The sequence below is a fragment of the Chrysemys picta genome, chromosome 2 (genome assembly GCF_011386835.1).
Source record: "Chrysemys picta bellii isolate R12L10 chromosome 2, ASM1138683v2, whole genome shotgun sequence".
NCBI lineage: Eukaryota > Metazoa > Chordata > Testudines > Emydidae > Chrysemys > Chrysemys picta.
The window spans coordinates 184,051,505-184,072,295 of record NC_088792.1 but is presented as its reverse complement, the minus strand read 5'-3'; the positions used below and the strand labels follow the sequence as shown (position 1 = coordinate 184,072,295).

At 44.6% G+C, this 20,791-nt stretch overlaps 1 protein-coding gene across 1 annotated transcript in view; it reads left to right on the top strand.

The window, feature by feature from the left end:
• Nucleotides 1–20,791, top strand: part of MBOAT1 (membrane bound O-acyltransferase domain containing 1) — an 85,824-nt gene that overhangs the window by 23,282 nt on the left and 41,751 nt on the right. The window contains exons 2-4 of the mRNA XM_005281377.5: nt 10,244–10,389; nt 11,680–11,757; nt 18,893–18,988. Of these exons, the coding sequence (XP_005281434.2) occupies nt 10,244–10,389; nt 11,680–11,757; nt 18,893–18,988 (320 nt within the window). The remainder of the gene's footprint in view (nt 1–10,243; nt 10,390–11,679; nt 11,758–18,892; nt 18,989–20,791) is intronic.

Here is a 20,791-nt window from a genome sequence, read left to right as displayed (position 1 = left end):
TAAAAGCCTTCTTTTTAAGAACCTGATTGATTTTTCCTTGTTTTTAGATCCAAGGGGGTTAGATCTTGATCCACCAGGAGTTGGTGGGAGGAAGGAGGGGGGATGGTTAATTTCTCCTTGTTTTAAGATCGAAGGGGTTTGGATCTGTATTCACCAGGGAATTGATGAAGGTCTCTCAAGGCTACCCAGGGAAGGGAATTAGCATTGAGAGTGGTGGCAGCGGACCAGATCTAAGCTGGTAGTTAAGCTTAGAAGTTTTCATGCAGGCCCCCACATTTGTACCCTAAAGTTCAAAGTGGGGAAGCAGCCTTGACACTGGGATTATCCATTGAGAGAACGGGGTTGTGGCAGAACATCATTGCTCATAACTGAGCACTACTTAAACATCTGTGCAGTATACAGAATAGTTACAGTTCAATATAAGAGTTGTTGAGAGCAAAATACAGCCTTGGATCAATGAGCCGTTAAAAGTAAGCATACAGGCTTGCACGATTTCTAACCTAGAATTTAGTTACAGGTTAGATTTTTCAAGACTACTTTTCATTTAATTATTTTCCTTTCCAAATTTCCGATGACTGCAGATTTAATCTATTCCACAGCTATATCACATGTCCTACTAGTGATTATTCCTTTAATGGCTTCTTAAAGGTAATCCAGAAAGAACATCTGTTTCAACTTTAGAGTCTAAACAACAAAGATTATTGATCCCGTAAGTAGGAAATCAGCAGAATTTACTCATGAAAACAGCATCACAGGCCAACATTCTTGAGATATGTGCATGGAGATAAGCTGTACAGCTCCTGTTAGTGCACACAGCCCCATTTTAAAATTTCCCCTCCCGGTAGCAGGGGTAGATATGGTGATTTCCCTGCTTTGGGTGGAATTCACCCTCTCTCTGGATAGAGTTAAATCATCCCTGCCAGAGAGAATTTGTCCTTTGAGCTCATAAAAATGCTTCAGAAGAGAAAAATATTTTTCCTTTGGAATGGCCCAGATTCCAGGAAGTGTCAGGTATGTTTAAGAAATTCCTTTTGGGTATATCCCAACTCTCCAGACAGGTGCACACACGTCCAATTTCAAATATCACAATTTGGATGTTGTTCGATGCTATCAAAATACTCTGTTTAATTTTCAGTATCAAAGTATAAACATTTCCACCAAAGTGCACTTAATTATATTTGTTTGCCAAGTGGCGCCCTCGGTTATGTATATAAGAAGCCTTATGGAGAAAACAAATGATTACACTTCCAAATCCCTTGCTTTTCCTCTGCAGAAATACACATATCTATGACTAATGGGGAAATTTCTATGGTGGCCCCTTATTAAAATGTTAACCAAACAATGCTGCCTGGCGTTTGAGTTAAGAATGAACGCCTGCAACCTTTAGTCTTATTCACCTTCACTGATTCTTAATGCTTTCCTGAGCACTGAGAACATCTGTTTGGTGGCCTATGAGAAGTTACTTGCTAGATACAGCACTGGTATCAACATCGTAACTGGGACTAAATAGCTCCGTTGTAGGCAGAGCCAACATTAACATGTCTTGAAGCATGGATTACCTGCTTGTCCCAAGGATCAAGGCATACTGGCAGCTCTGCTGCTGACCGTGCTGTACCTGCTTAGTAAGTAAAACAGCTTTAGAGCCTGATCTTCAGGTCTGGCTGAATACTGTTCAGCACAGGACCTTAGGGCAAGAAGTAAAAGTGACTTTCTGCCACATTTGCATTCTTGTAATTTGGGGCCAGTTCAGAGCAGACTCCAGCCTGAATGCTAATTGCCACTGTTTAGCTGGGACTATTTTGGCAGCCAGAGATCACCGATTCTATCTAGATGGGCCTCTGTGTGCTGCATTTTGAGTTTGGAGAGAATTATAGTCAATCTAGTCCGTCCTCCTACATTTTGGCAAGTGAGGTCAGTTTTTGAGCAAGTATAAGGGGAAAAAATAATAAAGGAAAAGCAAGGTATTTTGTGGTCAGACTTGTGGGCGATTTGCGTATGCCAGGATTACTGCAGGATCAATGGAAAGAAACTCTTTTTTTTTTTTTTTTTTTTTGAAGTGAGAGATGAGTAACCCAATATGACCTGGGTGAAGCAGTGACCAGGAGTATTTCTAGTGATTTATTATAAAGGTGAAGCCAGGGAATTACCAGCTCTAAATCTTCTGTGTCCTGACTCTAAATGTTCCAAGAACTTCCTAGCAAGGGAACGTATTTTCCCTCTTCTCCTTTATAGGCTTTTCTGTGGTTTGAACGATCATTTTCAAGAGAGAGGACAACACACTATTTACTTCTCTGTGGAGCTGTCATACCTCTCTGCCGCTTTCCTTCTGTTGTAGGAATGTGATGAATCACTAATTATTCTGGTCATGGGGCCAGTTTATCTACTACTTAGGAAAAAACTGTGCAGGGAACAGGAAAATTTGGATTCCCTTTGGCGTTGTTTCAACCTCATAATTCCATTGGATGAGCCGGGTTTGTTTCTTGGTGGGAAAGGCAGCAGTTTCCATTTACTACATCTTCCAATGTCCTGAGGTCTGTAGAGATCTTGGGACACCTGTCTGAGGCCAGGATCTCTGCACATTGCTGTCTCGGACCCTTCTTTTGGCTCCTTGCCCACTGACTGCTGTCCCTAAAATCATCCTGCTGTGGGTGTTGAATGTAAGGGAAACACATACAGGGTAGCGCAAAAGGGGTCAGCTTTATCCTACGGAGTGTCTGTGGGAATTAAATTTAAATTAAATTAAATTAAATTAATGGAGATATCCCATCTCCTAGAACTGGAAGGGACCTTGAAAGGTCATCGAGTCCAGCCCCCTGCCTTCACTAGCAGGACCAAGTACTGATTTTGCCCCAGATCCCCAAGTGGCCCCCTCAAGGATTGAACTCACAACCCTGGGTTTAGCAGGCCAATGCTCAAACCACTGAGCTATCCCTCCCCCCCTCTGAGCTATCCCTCCCCCCCTGATAAGGGGGAGCATGGCCCTCTTGCATCATATGCCCTCTCTCTTCTCAGACATGGCCATGTAGGGGCTCCAAAACCTGGGGATAGGGGGTGGATGCCTGGAAGTGATCACTTCTCTCCCTTCTGCCAGACCAGCCACATCTGCCAGATCACTGTCTCCTCTTATTAAAAATAAAGTGTGGATGACTGGGCCCTTTAAAGGTGACCTTTTTTTGGTAATGATGACCTACCTACAGTATTGTATGTTCAGGAGAATCACATAATCAGTAGTAGTATGCTTGGATAATGTCATTCACAGAGTCCAGACAGTGGGCTGTTGGTCGTTTGGTTTGATTTGGTTAGTAGGTTTTTAGATGCAGTTTGGATTTCAGGGCCCTATGACAAACACAATTAATAAGTAATTGTTCATGGGGAAAAATAGAATGAATATAGGAAAAAACATGAAATGTAATTCCTTTCTTCACCACACATGCTATGAACTGACGATTCCCTTGGTCTGTCAAAGATAAAGTAGATAAGGAAATGTTATTTACTCCTTCTCATAGCACAAGAATTAGGGGTCACCAAATGAAATTAATAGGCAGCAGGTTTAAAACAAACAAAAGGAAGTATTTCTTTATACTATGCACAGTCAACCTGTGGAACTCCTTGCCAGAGGATGTTGAGAAGACCAAGGCTATAACAGGGTTCAAAAAAGAACTAGATACGTTCATGGAGGATAAGTGCATCAGTGGCTACTAATTTGGATGGGCAGGGATGGTGTCCCTAGCCTCTGTTTGCCAGAAGCTGATAATGGGCAACAGGGGATGGATCACTTGATGATTACCTGTTCTGTTCATTCTCTCTGGGGTACCTGGCATTGGCCACTGCCGGAAGACAGGATACTGAGCTAGATGGACCTTTGGTCTGACCTAGTATGGCCGTTCTTATATCACCTACAGCTTCCCCAGACTTGAGGCTTAGCTTTGCAGCTACTATTCTCTGGTTGAGGAGCTCTCAATAACAGTCCATCCAGTTCCATTCCTTTATTAACTGCATGGTTGGAGTTGCCCCAACTTCTCTCTTTCTTCAGTGGCAGAATGCCTTGCTGCTGCATTATATTGCTGCCTTCACCAGCTGACTGATGGACCAAGAGACAAGTTGAATAATGAAAACTGAGGGGATGGTGGTATCTTTCCAAGGCTGGTCTTGGCAGCATACTGTGTGCTCTGATGGCTCATTTATTGTATCTTATTCAGTAGAAATTGGCTTTGTAGAAAGCCAATGCATTTCTTTCATGTTGTCAAGGCTGAAGAAGTTTGAAATGAAAAGATCCGAAGGCAACCTTGAATGGGCATGTGCAGTTAAAAGATGGGTTATGTAATATACAAATAGTTATAGGTTTGAAACAGAAGGGATCAGTTTTAAGATAAGTGAATAATTATTTTCCTAAGTCAACATTCAGAATCCCCTAATTCATTATTTCCACTGTGCTGTTAGCAACACCAACAACAGAAATGGTATGAACCAAAAGGAGGGTGGTTTTATGCTCTTCTGCCAATGTGGCAATTCCCACAGTCAGGGATTTTTGGGGTCAGGGAGAAAGAATGAACTTTCCTTCTTTGTGGTCCAGCACTGAGTGCACACAAATTGTATCATATAAAGTTACTTTAAATCATAGGCATGTGCTCAGTTTTGAAAATTAGGGGGAATGTTTGTTCTTCATAGCAACCTTACTTAACTACCTCAAATATATATGGTAAGCAAAGGGTCCCAAAGGAATCTGCATAATAAACTGCAGTATGCTTATTGTGTTATAACCCCACTCTCTCTCTCTGTATGTATGTGATACACACACACACACACACAACATATGATATGCATGTGATAATTTATTATGCACTGTTGACTGTTTCTCTTCCTCTTCTCCTGAGATGTAGAATTCTCCCCTCCCTTAGAATTAGTTTCCCTGATGCAGAGAATGGACAAGATTCAGTCTGGCATGAAAACCAATTTTTCTAGACAATAAAAAGCTGCAGCTTTAAACCACACTACATGGTTAGAAATGGGAATTTTATACCATTGGGAAAAGGATTCCCAGCTTTCTAATGGGGCCCAGCATTTGCATCAAGCCCTGGAAGATCCTGTGAAAAATGACTTGAAATCTGTGACAATTTTAAGTTTAGAAAAGATTGTGGATAAATTTTTAGATTTTTTGAACCTTGCACAGCTGAACTCATGGGTAGTGATTTGTAGAAGTGTTGAGCACCTGCCACTCCGGCTGGCAGTCAGTGGGAGCTGTGAGCATTCATGACCTCTGAAAATCAGTCTCATGGTAACTAAGGCCCTGATCCTGCAATGCGGATAAAACCTTTATACCACACCATGTTGTGCATACCCTTGTAGGTACAGTAGAACCTCAGAGTTACAAACACCAGAGTTATGAACTGACCAGTAAACCACAGACCTCATTTGGAACTGGAAGTACACAATCAGGCAGAGGGAGGAGGGAGGCAAATGTAGTACAGTACTGTGTTAAAAGTAAATTACTAAAAAAAAAGGGGGGGGGGAAGCAGCATTTTTCTTCTGCATAGTAAAGTTTCAAAGCTGAATTAAGTCAATGTTCAGTTGTAAACTTTTGGAAGAACAACCGTAATGTTTTGTTCAGAGTTAGTTATGAACAACCTCCATTCCAGAGGCGTTTGTGATTCTGAGGTTCTACTGTATTAAATATACATAGAGATTGCATGAGTGTTTTCTCTAATAAAATTGCAAACAAACAATGCTTAGTGTTATGTTTTATCATGGTATAGTTAGAGGGGGTGAAAAACCATGCATATATTTAAGGCATCACATTACATATTGCCCAAGATGCAGAAGAAGAAAATGGTACAAGTATAATTTATGCACAGTGGTTTCTTTGTTGATAGAAAACCTGTGAGGAACAGATTTTAGATAATTATGCACATTAGCAGTAAACAAAATGAAACAAAAATACAGCATATTCTTGCTGGAGTAACTTTATCAGTTGGATAAGGATATGGAGGAAAGGATGTTGAATGCCTGCATTAGAGTTTGGGTCATAGCAGGTGAGAAGAAGGAGATGACCAGGGTAGGGGTGAGTGTGCCCTCAGTCAGTGAAGAGGCAGACTCTTAACATTATAAACCACATCCTCTGCTTCTGTGAAATAGTTAGAAAACAAGTGTTTGATCTTGAAAACCATGCCATTTATACTGCTTTCTCATTCCCTTTAGAGTAGTGCTTAGTCATTTACTTTCAAAATGACTTTCAGGGGTGCTGCTATTTCAATTTGTTCTTCTTTGATTCCCTCACTGTAACCTTCCTTTTCAGATACTGTAAATTACTTCTGAATTGTTAGCTCTCTAAATTAGATTTCCTGCCTTAATGGCATGTTGTAACCATGGTGCTGCAGGCAACTGTTAGTTTAATTCAGGGCAAGAGGGTTAAGTGAAAATTACAATTCCAAGATTATCACTCTCCATGTAAATTAGATCTATGGCATTAGAGCTTCTTATAAAGAAATTGCCTTTAAGCATTGAAAGTAGAATGAAAGTTCGAGCTAGAGTTTGCTTTTACTTTTATCCCAGTGTAAGGAGCAACATGTAGCTGTACTGTCCCAAAAGCAGCACAGGGAGGGAATTGTGACTCTGAAGGTCTAAGGCACAACCAAGATCTTGGATTGAATGGTCAATGAAATCGTGAGTGGGCTTTGCTGGTGAGTTTTCCATGACTAACGCACCCACAAAATGGGGTGTTATTTTTCTTTTAAACAGATACGCAGGTCAAAGTCCATGTCCTCTCCCTCTCTGTCCATCATGGGTAGGTGGGGTGGGCTTTGAGGAGCCTGCATAGTGGTTCAGCATTCCAGCCTGCCATGCAGCTTAGCTCCATCAAAGCTTACCTATGTACAGCCCCAAAAGAGAGGGGTTGGGGCAGGCTTTGAGGGCAAGTACATTGGCAAGTAGGCATATCCATGTGGTCCCACATACATGGGGCACAACCTGAGTCTTTGGGCTGTAGCAGTGGCCATGGAGTGGCTATACTGCCACTTTGCAGACCTGTGGAGCAGATGTCCTCCTCCACTTCCAGATCCCTTTGGACCCCCCACACTCTATGCTAAGCCTGACTATGTGAGGTTGGTGTTCCAGGAGTGCTCTAAATGTAAACAGTGTTAATACATAATGTCACAGCAGCCTGTGCTCAAGAATTTGTACAATAGTTCCTGGGTTTTATAGGACCAATAAAGTCATCTTGCTGTACACTGCAAATGGCTTTCTCTGAGATCCTCTTTATATCTGCTTTTAATGCTTGATACAGACGGAAGGAGTAATTCCCTTATTCAAACAGGCTTAAAGTATTGTCATGGTGAGAGAAGCCTCCTATATTCATTCCTGAGTTGTAATCATATGATGCCTTTCATTGTTTAAGTGCTGACTATATTACTAGGTTGTACAAGACACAAGTGGAGACTGGCCCTGTCGAAAGAGCTTGCAGTCTAAAATCCTACATGTTTTGAACTTTAGACCTGCAGCAGTATCCGTTTTATAAATACTGAAATAAATAGAATCATAGAATCATAGAATATCAGAGTTGGAAGGGACCTCAAGAGGTCATCTAGTCCAACCCCCTGCTCAAAGCAGGACCAATTCCCAGCTAAATCATCCCAGCCAGGGCTTTGTCAAGCTGGGCCTTAAAAACCTCCAAGGAAGGAGACTCCACCACCTCCCTAGGTAATGCATTCCAGTGTTTCACCACCCTCCTAGTGAAATAGTTTTTCCTGATATCCAACCTGGACTTCCCCCACCGCAACTTGAGACCATTGCTCCTTGTTCTGTCATCTGCCACCACTGAGAACAGCCGAGCTCCATCCTCTTTGGAACCCCCCTTCAGGTAGTTGAAGGCTGCTATCAAATCCCCCCTCATTCTTCTCTTCTGGAGACTAAACAATCCCAGTTCTCTCAGCCTCTCCTCATAAGTCATATGCTCCAGACCCCTAATCATTTTTGTTGCCCTCCGCTGGACTCTTTCCAATTTTTCCACATCCTTCTTGTAGTGTGGGGCCCAAAACTGGACACAGTATTCCAGATGAGGCCTCACCAATGTCGAATAAAGGGGAACGATCACGTTCCTCGATCTGCTGGCAATGCCCCTACTTATACAGCCCAAAATGCCGTTAGCCTTCTTGGCAACAAGAGCACACTGTTGACTCATATCCAGCTTCTCGTCCACTGTGACCCCTAGGTCCTTTTCAGCAGAACTGCTACCTAGCCATTCGGTCCCTAGTCTGTAGCAGTGCATGGGATTCTTCCGTCCTAAGTGCAGGACTCTGCACTTGTCCTTGTTGAACCTCATCAGGTTTTTTTCTGCCCAATCCTAAAAATAGTTTTGTTTAATAATTGAACCAACAAATATTTACAGAAATCCATCATTGTAACAAGACCATTCTGAATATGAATGTGATCTGCCATGCCAAAGACCTTAAGGGTATGTCTATACTGCAGTGTAACCCCAGGGTTCAAACTGAGGCTCAAGCCTAACCCCCCTTCTGTATACACACAAATAGTGCTAGCCCAGGGCTTGGACCAGGGTTCTGGGACGCCATGGGGGTGGAGGGTCTGAGCCTGAGTCAAGCCAGGAATTTGCAACGTAGATGCAGCCCTATTGGACTCAGAGTCTGGGAGTCTGTCAAAAGTATTTCACAACCACACAGGCCAACTTTCTTTGTTCTCTGGACAGTCAAGTTTTCCCACACTGTACCAGAAAGAAAGGGCTAGCGTGGCCACATTTTGGGAGATGCTAGGAAGGCTGGGATATGGGTGGCTGGAGTCGGGCACGCATAATGAGATATAGATATTGGAGCCCGAGGTTGGGTCCCAGGTTTCAACAATTCCTAACCTAAAGTTACAAATGAGTGTAGATGCTCAAGCCCTAGGTTAATAAACCCAGGGTCTGCTAACTTGAGTTCTACTAACCCTGGGCTTATTTTGCAGTGTAGACATACCCTAAGAGATCACAGTCCTGAACTGTTTATTTAATATGTGACTTTCATGTGGAAAATAAGTCAGACCCAGGCAGCCTTAGTTCAAAGGATTTCCCAATGAGGTATGCTAACTTGGTCTAGATTCACAGCTTAGTACAGGGGTTGGCAACCTTTCAGAAGGGGTGTGCCGAGTCTTCATTTATTCACTCTAATTTAAGGTTTCGCGTGCCAGTAATACATTTTAACGTTTTTAGAAGGTCTCTTTCTATAAGTCTGTAATCTATAACTAAACAGTTATTGTATGTAAAGTAAATAAGATTTTTAAAATGTTTAAGAAGCTTCATTTAAAATTAAATTAAAATGCAGAGTCCCCCAGACTGATGGCCAGGACCCAGGCAGTGTGCCACTGAAAATCAGCTCGCGTGCCGCCTTCGGCACACGTGCCATAGGTTGCCTACCCCTGGCTTAGTATGTTGCCAAAGAGCTTGAGGTGAATGTTCAAGAAAAGGTCTGCAGCAAAATAATGTAAATCTAATCTTATCTGTCTAGGTTCCCATATTCTGTCCATCATTGAGGTATCTGAGCACCTTACACATTTATTAGAAAGAACAAAAGAGCTTTATTTGTTTTAACTTTGTGGGTTTTGTGGGGCAATTGAGGGGAAGGGCAGTGGAAAAAGCAAGCTTTGTGTTTTGCTTTGAATACACGGAGGCTTGTGGCTATTCTGGGCTCTTCTGGGAGTGAATTCCACTTGTGGGCTCTGTCTCCTGCACACACAAGCCTCACTCTTGAGGTTGGCAGTTCCCATTACCGTAGCTAATTTCTGTTTTAATGAGCAGAACTCCTTATTATGGACCTCATTGTTTCCAGCCTCTGCTGCTTGGGCATGCACTGGGAGAAGAGGCCTCAAGGAGGTTGGTGCATTATGGGGAGTGGTGGGCAGAACCAAGATTCTACCCATTTCCACCACTGCCCATCTGTGTGGAAGGATAAAAAACAGCCATGCAGGGGCTGCTGTTACTTCTGGATGGGACTGTTAAATGACCCACACTCTGGCCCATAGGTTTTGATCCTTTTGTCCTTAGTCAAGCAAAGCTCCCATGGACTTTACTGGGAGCTTTGCCCAGGAAACAAGGTCAACCCCTTTATTCTTTTTCCTCCTGGATCTACTCTAGTTTCTTGTCATAGGTGAGAAATTCTATATAGCTTTTTCCAGAGTCACAAAAGGAAGCTGTTGTGATCTCCAGCAATGAAGTCTGTGGCTAGGTAACATTCCAAATTTCTTTGTTTGTTTGTTTTAGGTCAATTTTGTAGCCTGTCAGCTGTTTGCCTTGTTGGCTGCTTTTTGGTTTCGCATTTATTTGAGCCCCAGCAATGTCAGTTCCGTTGTTCGTCATGCATTTGCCACTCTCTTTGGAATATACTTTGCTGTTTTCTGTTTTGGATGGTGAGTATTTAACTTTCAGATAAACAAATTATGCTAGCAATTATGTTTTATTTCATGTCAGTTTTCCTAGATTATTTGTGTTCTGTCCTGAGACAACTTGTGTGTTGCAGTCAGGGCCGGCTCTGGCTTTTTTGCTGCCCTAGGCAAAAAAGCCACCTGCAGCCCCCCCGCCCCCGAGTGTGGCAGGGGAGGGCGCCGAGCCCTGCCGCAGGCCCGCAATCCCCGACCGGCCGGAGCGCCGAGAGCAGGGCGGAGAGCCCGACTGGGGCTCTCCGCTCGCCCCAGCAGCCAGAGCGCCGGGAGGAGGGCAGAGAGCCCGGCCGGGGCTATCCGCTCTCCCCGGTGGCCAGAGTGCCGGGGGGAGGGCGGAGAGCCCCCGGCGGCCAGAGCGCCGGGAGGAGGGCGGAGAAGGGGCTCTCCGCTCTCCCCGGCGGCCAGAGCGCCGGGGGGAGGGCGGCAAGCCCGGCCGGGTCTCTCCGCTCTCCCCGGCGGCCACAGCGCTGGGGGGAGGGCGGCGAGCCTTCCGCAGCTCTCCCCGACCGTCCGGAGCGCCGGGGGGAGGGCGGCGAGCCCGGCTGGGGCCCCGCTCTCGGGCCGGAGCGCCCCGCCGCGCCGCCCCCTCCAGGTGCCGCCCCAAGCACATGCTTGGTGGGCTGGTGCCTGGAGCCGGCCCTGGTTGCAGCCCTGCAAAACAACGACCACCTAACCGCCACAAAGCCCGGAACAAACTGAAATGACTTGTAGATGTTTATTTGCAGTGTTGTTGTAGACCTGTTGATCCCACGACATTAGAGAGACAAGGTGGGTGAGGTAATATCTTCTATTGGTCCAACTTCTGTTGGTGAGAGACACAAGCTGAAGAAAAGCTCTATGTAGCTCTAGAGCTTGTCTCTCTCTCCAACAGATGTCGGTCCAATAAAAAATATTCCCTCCCCACCTTGTCTCTCTTGTAGATGTATGTTGTATTTATCTATGGCAAGTTTACTGCAGTCATCAAAGAGACACCATCACCCAAGAAGACATAAAAATATATCTTCATTAGAGGAGATGCATTCATTTTTGAGTATTTTTTTTAAAAAAAGAACATTTTAGACCCAAACTGGTTGACAGGATTCTTACTTGAAGCACTGTTCTCTTCACTCTGTAAAAACTGCATTGTGGGGTGGCTCCATGTTTACTGGCTCTATTTCAAATTTAGTTAGCTTACATGGTAGAAAAGGGATTTTTTTTCCCATCAGCCCTGCAGTCTTACTCTGAGACTATCTAAATATTTATCTTTTTGTTTTCAAGGTACTCGATCCATATTTTTGTACTGGTGATGATGAGCTATGGCATCATGAACATTGCAAGTATTCCCAACATCCACAGGTAAAGTTACATGAGGGCAAGAATTCAATTACCCTGTTCCATCCAGAGGCTGGCAGCAACACAAGTTCATTTTGGTACTTTATCTCTCTCACCACCTGAGTTCTCACTCAGTTGCAGCAGTTTTATGGATTTAACTACAGTATCCACTGTATTGTCTAAATTTTGTGGATTTTTAGTTAGTGTATCACATCTGCCTACCAAAGAGAGGGAAGGCGTTTTGTACTTTGCCCAGTTTAAGCCTCCTGCAGCTTCAGCAATTTACGTGGAGACCTCTTGTCTTTAAGTTGTTATTGGAGATTATGTCAAGCCACACACTCTTCAGTGTTGTGTCCTGGAGAATGGGTTTTAAAAACCCTATTTTTAATTTTTCTCTCTTGCTGTTTGGCCTGTATGCATTTCCCATTTACCCTTGAGTTAGATAGTCAGAATAAGATCACAGGCAGTTCAAAATCTGTGTTTTGTGAAACAAGTCAGTATTTTGGTACAGTAACTCCTCACTTAAAGACATCCCGGTTAATGTTGTTTCATTGTTATGTTGCTGATCAGTTAGGGAACATGCTCGTTCAAAGTTGTGCAGTGCTCCCTTCTAACGTCGTTTGGCAGCCGCCTGCTTTGTCCACTGCTTGCAAGAAGAGCAGCCCGTTGCAGCTAGCTGGTGGGGGCTTGGAACCAGGGTGGACCAGCAGCCCCCCTATCAGCTCCCTGCTCCCCTAAATTCCCTGTGCTGCAGCTGCCCAGCAGGCTATCAATTGCCAGCAGTTCAGCTGTCCCTCCCCCCACTGCCATGTGTTGCTCCTGCCCTCTGCCTTGGAGCTGCTCCCCGAGACTTCTGCTTGCCGTTCTGGGGGGTAGGGGACTAAGAGGGGGGCAGTCAGATTGTCCCTCTCCACCCCTGCTCTCCACTTACCCCATCTTCCATAGCACAGGGGGGACACACGACAGGGCTCAGGACAGAGGGAGCTTGCTGGCAGCAGCTGCGGTCTCAGCAAGCTGATCTAATTAACAAGGCAGTGTTCTTAAGAATAGGGTCAGTGTACTTAAAGGGGAAATGTGCATCTCTCTCTCTCTCTCTCTCTCTCTCTCACATATGGTGGGTGTCTCTGTCTCTGTCTGCGATGCTGTCTCCCCTCCCTCCATTCCTGCTGCCTTGTAGAGTGTGAGAGTTAACCCTTGAGGGCTCAGCCAATTGCTAGTTCATCATTTAGCAGTAAGGCATTCTCTGGGAAATATCCCACCCTCTGACTCCCCCACCTCAACCAAGCTTCACAATCATCATCACTGTGTAGCCCACGAAAGCTTATGCTCAAATAAATTTGTTAGTCTCTAAGGTGCCACAAGTACTCCTGTTATTTTTGCAGTATTAAATTGTTTGATTAAAACTTATACTGTATGTGTGTGTGTGTGTGTGAGAGAGTGTGTGTGTATGTATATATATATATATATATATATATATATATATTAGTCTTTTGTCTGGTGAAAAAAATTTCCCTGGAACCTAACCCCCGCATTTACATTAATTCTTATGGGGAAATTGGATTAGCTTAACATCGTTTTGCTTAAAGTCGCATTTTTCAGAAACATAACTACAATGTTAAGTGAGGAGTTACTGTACTGGACACAGAGCTTCACAGAACTGCAAATATAGGAAATGCCATTGACTTGATGACAAGAGAGCATTAAACCATCACCAGCCCAAAAGTAAAAGTTATAGACTGTCAGATTTTATTTGTTCCTTATGCTAAGGTCAAAAAGAAAGGTACTGAAACTACCGTAGTTTCCAGGTGTATGTTTAGTGCAGGGGTCGGCAACCTACGGCACGTGTGCCAAACACGGCACGCGAGCCGATTCTGAATGGCACGCAGCCTGCCGGTGAGAGGAGGAGGGGCGGAGGGGCCGGAAAGCACCACGCTAGGGGAAGAAGCAGGGGAGGAGGGAAGCTTGGCTGCGGCAGGACCAAACTTCTGCCTCCTGCCCCGGCAGGAGGTCCTGGCCCCCCACCCCACTCAGCCCCCCCGCCCACCGCTCTTCCCTGCGGGGGCAGGAGGCAAAAGCTTGGTACTGCGGCAGCCAAGCTTCCCTCCTCCCCCCGCTTTTTCCCACAGCTTGTTGCATTCCGGCCCCTCTGCCCCTCCTCCTCCCTCTCCCTGCCGGGATGGCCCTTGCAAGGGGGAGGGGGAAGAGCTGCAGGCTGCACACAGCTCTGTAGAGCAGGCAGAGAGAGGTAGGGATGGGCCTGGGGGAAGGGGGTGGAACAGGGCATATCCCTCCCAGCCCCCTGCCATGAGCCGCTCAGGGCAGGGGGATGGGAGCACCCCCACGAGCCGAGCACCCCAGCCTTCTGCCCTGCACCCCCCCACACACCCTCCAGCCCTCTGCCCTGACCTCCCCCCAACACCCACCCAGCCTTCTGCCCTGCACCCCCCACACACCCAGCCTTCTACCCTGCACCCCCCACGCCCCTCAGCCCTCTGCCCTGACCTCGAGTTGCCCCCAACACCCAGCCTTCTGCCCTGCACCCCCCACACACCCAGCCTTCTACCCTGCACTCCCCACACCCCTCAGCCCTCTGCCCTGACCTCGAGTCACCCCCAACACCCAGCCGTCTGCCCTGCACCTCCACACACCCCCAGCCCTCTGCCCTGACCTTGAATCGCCCCCAACACCCAGCCTTCTGCCCTGCACCCGCACCCCCCCCAGCCCTCTGCCCTGACCTCCCCCCAACACCCAGCCTTCTGCCCTGCACCTCCACACACCCCCAGCCATCTGCCCTGACCTCGAGTCGCCCTGCTCAGCCCGCTGCAGGCCTAGGTGAACAGAACCCCAGGCTGGAAGCGGGTTGAGCAGACTGGCGGTGTAAGATCAGCATTTTAATTTAATTTTAAATGAAGCTTCTTAAACATTTTGAAAACCTTGTTTACTTTCATACAACAATAGTTTAGTTATATAACTTATAGAGAGAGAGACCTTCTAAAAAACGTTAACATGTATTATCGGCACGCGAAACCTTAAATTAAAGAGAATAAATGAAGACTCGGCACACCACTTCTGAAAGGTTGCCTACCCCTGGTTTAGTGTCTCACTGAACCTTATTGGGCAGATGGTACCTTGATCAGAATTGGCAAACTCTGTTGAAACCGTAGCTGATTCTTGTACGAAGATAGGAAGCATCTATAGAAGAGATTTACAGGGCAGTAGAGTAGTTCTCTTTGTAATATTTTGCAAAACATAATCACAGATAATGTATTGTCTCAGAGTTCTCCAAGCAGTAGTTCTTTGTTAGGGTTCAGCATGCTGAGCATTTCTTTCTCTGCATGTGGAATTGCTTTTCACTTGCTGTTATTTTGAGCCCTTAGTTGAAGATATGGAGATAGTAATGTTACCTGGAAAATTGGTTTCTGTAAGTAATCCAGAGGAACATGCCAGCTGGCAGCCTGAGAGTTATTCCACTTTTTTGTTTTGGGTTGACTTGGGCATTGCTTAGACCATTGGATTAATGCTCCCGTTAGGTCTAGTTTTGGTTTGTAACATATATCCTTTTGCCCTACTCTCTTTGTGCAAGTTTTTTAACTCACCTTCATTGGCTTAGACATACTCCCGTGGCCACTGCAGTTGTACCTGAAGACAGAATCCCTATGCTTACTTATCATTTGGTAGGGGCTTTCTGAGGGTCAACGATAGTTATGTGTGCATCAACCATCTCCCCTTCTGTCTTGTCAGTTCTTCAGACAATCTCTCTCCAGTGAGTCTAATGTCCAGTCTAGTACATTTTTAAAGTAGGATTTATTTATAAATATCTTACAGTGGCAGGCAATAAAATTAAATAAGTGACGTGCAAAGTACAAATTGTTGCTAGAGGTAGATGACTTGCAACTGTACGCGGTGGCTCTTCTATGAAGTACCCCTCATGTAACAGCCAATGGGAAAACATGCAAAGGAGAAGGCATCCAGCCTAGGATCCATGATTGTTCCAAACAGGCAGGGGCAGGCAGCAGGGAACACTGGTAGCACTGAAGCAAGATTTTCATGGAGAGGGTATGAGAGAGTGGCATAATGAGAGGCCACTTTTGACAATTTGATCCTAAATGAGTTTCCCAAGGTGGCCACATAGGACAGTCACACGGCAGAGCCAGAACTAGAACCTAGAAATCCTGATATAGTTGATAACTAGCACTACGCTGCCTGTGTGAGAAGAGATCAGAGAGAAAAGGTGCTAAAATACGCTTTGTTTCTTTCTTGATCAGTACTGTTGCCTGTGTCTTGGGGAAAGAAGGGAGCAATCTATTGTTCTGGATCAGTGGACCAAGTTGTAAAAACCAAATCTACAGCTAGAAATCCAATATTTATTCATGCCTGCATAGGAGAATGAGAAGAAATGGGCATACATTCAAGTTAAAGGATTTTCCTCTCACTCTTACTGTTTAGCCAATTATTCATGATGGAAAAAATAGCATATGTTGCAGCACAAATGAAGCCAGTTTACATAATGTTGTTGGCTATTAGAGTGCAAGAGTGAGTCATACTCTGAACTGCATTGGTTTGAAATTGTGATGGAACATGCTGAAAATCTTAGCAGGGCTGGGGAAGTTGGAACAGTGCCAGTCCTCATTCTTAGCAATAGCTTTGTGGCTCACACATAACATGTTCAAATTAATTGAGGCAACATGAAAAGTAACGTAAATGATAAATGTTATGGGCTAAAACAGGGCTTGAAAACTGCAGCCAACAACTGCTGGCTTAAAGACTGAGCCTATTCATAGTGTTTAATACACTGTGTCCCCAAGCCATGCCCCGTTCCTTCAGCAATGTACGAGAATATTGATAATAGGAATATAAAAAAGTATATTTTCTCAGGGGAGAGATTTCTCATGGAGTGAGGTGAAAAAGAGAGTAAGGGAAATAACGAAAGTATGAATGCATGAATGAATCTAATCTGCACCCTTCCTATTCCCCATTAGGCCAGTCTCTACATAGGCTGTTCTGTCTTCCTCAACTGGTTTGAGCCAGGAGGGCTGTAGTAGGTCAAACCCAGGCATGGGTTTGTTTTTTAAAATCAATACTCAAAACAGATAAATAAGGTCCTGCTGCCTGGCTCCTCCTAAAGCCTCTTCCACATAAGGTTTCTTTCCCTGCTCATACAACAGATGTCTCTAGCTAGGTTTTACACCTAGCTAGTGTGGAGAATCGCCTTCCAGGACTTTCATCCTAACATTGGGTCTCCTACAGGAGCCTTCCTGCTACCTGCAGGTCCCTCTCCCTAACCAAGCTACTTGCTGACCTTTTATCTGAGAACCAGGTGACCCTGCAGGCTGTCACCTGATCCCGCACCTGAACCCATCACCCGGGTTGTAAGTAATCAGTCACTGGTGGGCCTAAACACACCTCCCTTAAAGGGACAAAGGCCTGGCTCCGCCCCCTCCCACCTGGCCAGTTCTTTTGCCATTTCATCTTCTGTTCTGTTCCCCATTCTGGTTTGTCCTGACTTGGGCCTGGTGGCCACAGCCTCACACTCGCCAGTCTGCCTGCCTGGTCTTCTACTGGCCAATTTGTGCCACTGCTGTTTGGGTGTGAAGGCCTTGATTTCCCAATCATTAGGTTCCTGCCTGCCCCCTACTGCTAGGGCTCTATGGTCCTGGGCTGCAGTTGGCTGGTTTTGCTGATATGATGTTGGACCCTGATGGCCTCAGTTCTAGATGGGGTCTTAGGATCACCTGCTGTTCTCTTCTCAATTTGGTGTTCCAGCCTTCTGGTGCTCTGCTGCACCCTTCTGGTCTGCTGAATCTTGGTTCTGTTGGTCTCCTTCCTGCTCTTCTCTGTCTCAATTGGCAACCTACATCTGCTGTTCTGTTATGGATGGGGATGATGAGGAGAGGGAGAGGAAGTAACAGGGTTTAAAGATCACCCCTCCGTGTGCTGCACTGAGGATCGGCAACACTGCACTCCTTAAACCAGCGATACTCAGACTGCGGCCCATGAGCAGCATTCCCATGTGGCCCATGAGCTCTTTAATGTGTCTCCTGCATGTCTTTGCAGCACATGATATCATAACACAGTGTGATTTAATTATTAACCAATCAGGATGCTTTTACTATGTTATTAACCAATTAAGTTATGAACTTGCACTAAGTTATTAACTTACTTGCTGTAAGAACTATATATATGGCAGACCTCTGTGGTTCGGGAGCCAAATTAGCCATCAGCAGTACAAGAGCCACAGTAGTGTGAAATATTTCCCCTCTCATACTGTTTTACTATAGTACTATTCATATTTAATGAAATAATGAATTCATGCTACTGTGACTCTTTTGGGTACTGTTGATCGCTAATTTGGCTCCTGAACCACTGAGATCTGAGAATCACTGCCTTAAACTATTAGAATGTCAGAATCCAGGATACCACTAGCCTTCCTGCCTAACCTAATTTTACATTCACACAGGACACAAACCAGAGAGTGGATTTTTTCAAACCCTAGTTAAAAAATACTTCCGGTGTGAAAAACTTTGCATAACGGCCTATTTGAGCACGTAAAGCCAAAAGAAATTGTCTTCCAAATGTTACTGAAAACAATGTACAGCGATTGTGTACTCTTAAACAGGGCCGGCTCCTGGCACCAGCTTGTCAAGCAGGTGCTTGGGGCGGCCACTTCAGAGAGGGGCGGCAAGTCCCGCTATTCGGCAGCAATTTGGCGGATGGTCCCTCACTCCGGCTCAGAGCGAAGGACCTCCCGCCGAATTGCCACCGCAGATCGCGATCGCGGCCTTTTTTTTTTGGCTGCTTGGGGGGCCAAAACCCTGGAGCCGGCCCTGCTCTTAAAGCATAATTATATTCTCTCTCTCCTGTTTTCTACAGACTTGCAATATGAGTGTCTCAAGTATTTCTGGTGTGTATTTATGTACATAGAACAGAAAGGAGAATGAATAATCTCAGCAGTATGTTAAATGTTATCTGGCTTCAGACACTTGAATTCTAGGACATAATTTTCCAAAGTGACTAGTAATTTTGAGTGTCTCAATTTTGATTATCATCCTGACATGTATAAATTTACTCTCATTTTTTGTTTTGCCTGTATGAGGTGAATGTAAAGTCTTGACTCTGCTTCGGTTGGTAACTGTTCTGTTTGTTTGTATGTTCTGTTTAGGTACTCCTTTGTGGTAGCCATGGGATACCTCACATTGTGTCACATTAGCCGAATATACATATTTAATTATGGTATTCTCACTACAGATTTCTCTGGGTGAGTATCCAGCTCATATACTATGTCTGTTGATAAATTGTATAGTCAATTGCTTGATCACACTTTGGTTCATTATGAAATATATTCAAGAGGCAAATTAACTAATATCACTCAAGTTTATTGATATAAGCCAATAATAATATAGAAGAGGAAAAAACATTCAATATGATACCAGTTTCTGGGAAGCCACCTCGTGTAGTGTTGTTACATTCACTTTCCACAGAAGGTGTGTTTCCCAAATTTACACTCCTAAAGCCATCTTTTTATCCCCTACCCGTTGACAAGTAAAAGGTACGGTGTACATCATCCGAAACTAGATTCAACCAATCCGCTTTCTACCTTGTTTTTTCGGTAACATGATGTACCCCTTATCTCATTGTTCTGAACGCATGCACTCCAGGTATCAAGGGGCATGAAGAAACCTCTTAGGTTTATACCAGGGTAGAATATTCATATGTCTTGTCCTTTTCCTTTGGGACATTTCAGTATTAGCTTGTGAGAATAACTCCCTACCTGTTAATATGGAAAAATACTCATATGTCCTGACCCAGACCATTTTCTTATCTCCTTAAGCCAAAGCTTACTTCAACTAATGCATGGTCTTATGGGATACCTGACATGGGTGGACAGAATTGTAGGGAGAGTATAATACATTCAGTTAACATAACTTCCCAATACTTATATTAACACTAAGCCTACCATATATGTATTGGCTAACAATATAATTTATTATTAAATTATTGTAGGACTGTAATTTAGAACAATTAAAAGAATGTCACAAAGGGCGGTCCTGCAATCTTGTTTACTTAATCTTTCAAGAAATACTTGTTCAAAGTAAATAATGCATGATGTTAGACTGACTCAGTATTTCCATTAGCCAGCGAGGTGTGCCTGTGTGTGTTCTTGCACAATAGCACCTTGCCAGAGGTGGGGAGGGTCTGCTTATCTGCTTCTCCACCTTGAGTGGGGATGGGAGAGTAAGTTCCAAAGTTACTCTTTGGTGGTGGAGTGGGTCCTAGCTTATCTTCCTATCTGCCAATCCCTCAGTGTCCAAGGAAGCAGCAAGTCAGGTTGGCCCAAGCTGCTTCTTCCTTAAGTTTGTCTGGTTGGGTGGGACAGACTGTTGCTCTCTTTATTCCTTTCTTGAGAGTGCAATAGACCAGTATTGCCAGTCCCGGTGAGTGGCCCCAAGCCTTCTCTTTCCTCATTCTGATTCTACTCTGGGGGAGACGGTCCTTGGATTTTCCCAAAGCCCTTTCTTGCCAAGCTGGGAAAACAATGTGAGAGGAGCCATCTGCCCCTCTCCTGCTGAAAGGGAGAGAACTTCCAGAATAGCTGTAGCTGGTTGTTTCTTCCAGCTTTAAAGGGCCAGCTACCAGCAAAGCTGTTTTATCCCATTTTTGAAAGAGTGAAACATGCATGTTTTATTATAAGTCCTTTTCTGGATGCTTTGCTTTGGCATTTATAAACTGTTCTTAGGATTATTTAGGTTTTTTTAACTCTTTCTTACCCCAGTTACATATTTTTTCCCTTCTTCTTTATGCTAAGAGGATTATGCTGGTGAGTTGATTTTTGGTGTTTTTTAATACTTTATAAGAATGGCACTACTAATAATACATCATCCTCTTTTATAGCATATGTAGACTGTCAGTGTAGTCATATTATAGTTTTTACCAGAAATGGATTAGTTTAAAAAGAAAAAAATCAAAGGAATATGATAGCTCAGGAGGCTAGTAATGGGCATGGGTCCCAATCCAGTAAACTATTCAAACATGTGCCTAACTTTGTGCACATGAACAGTAT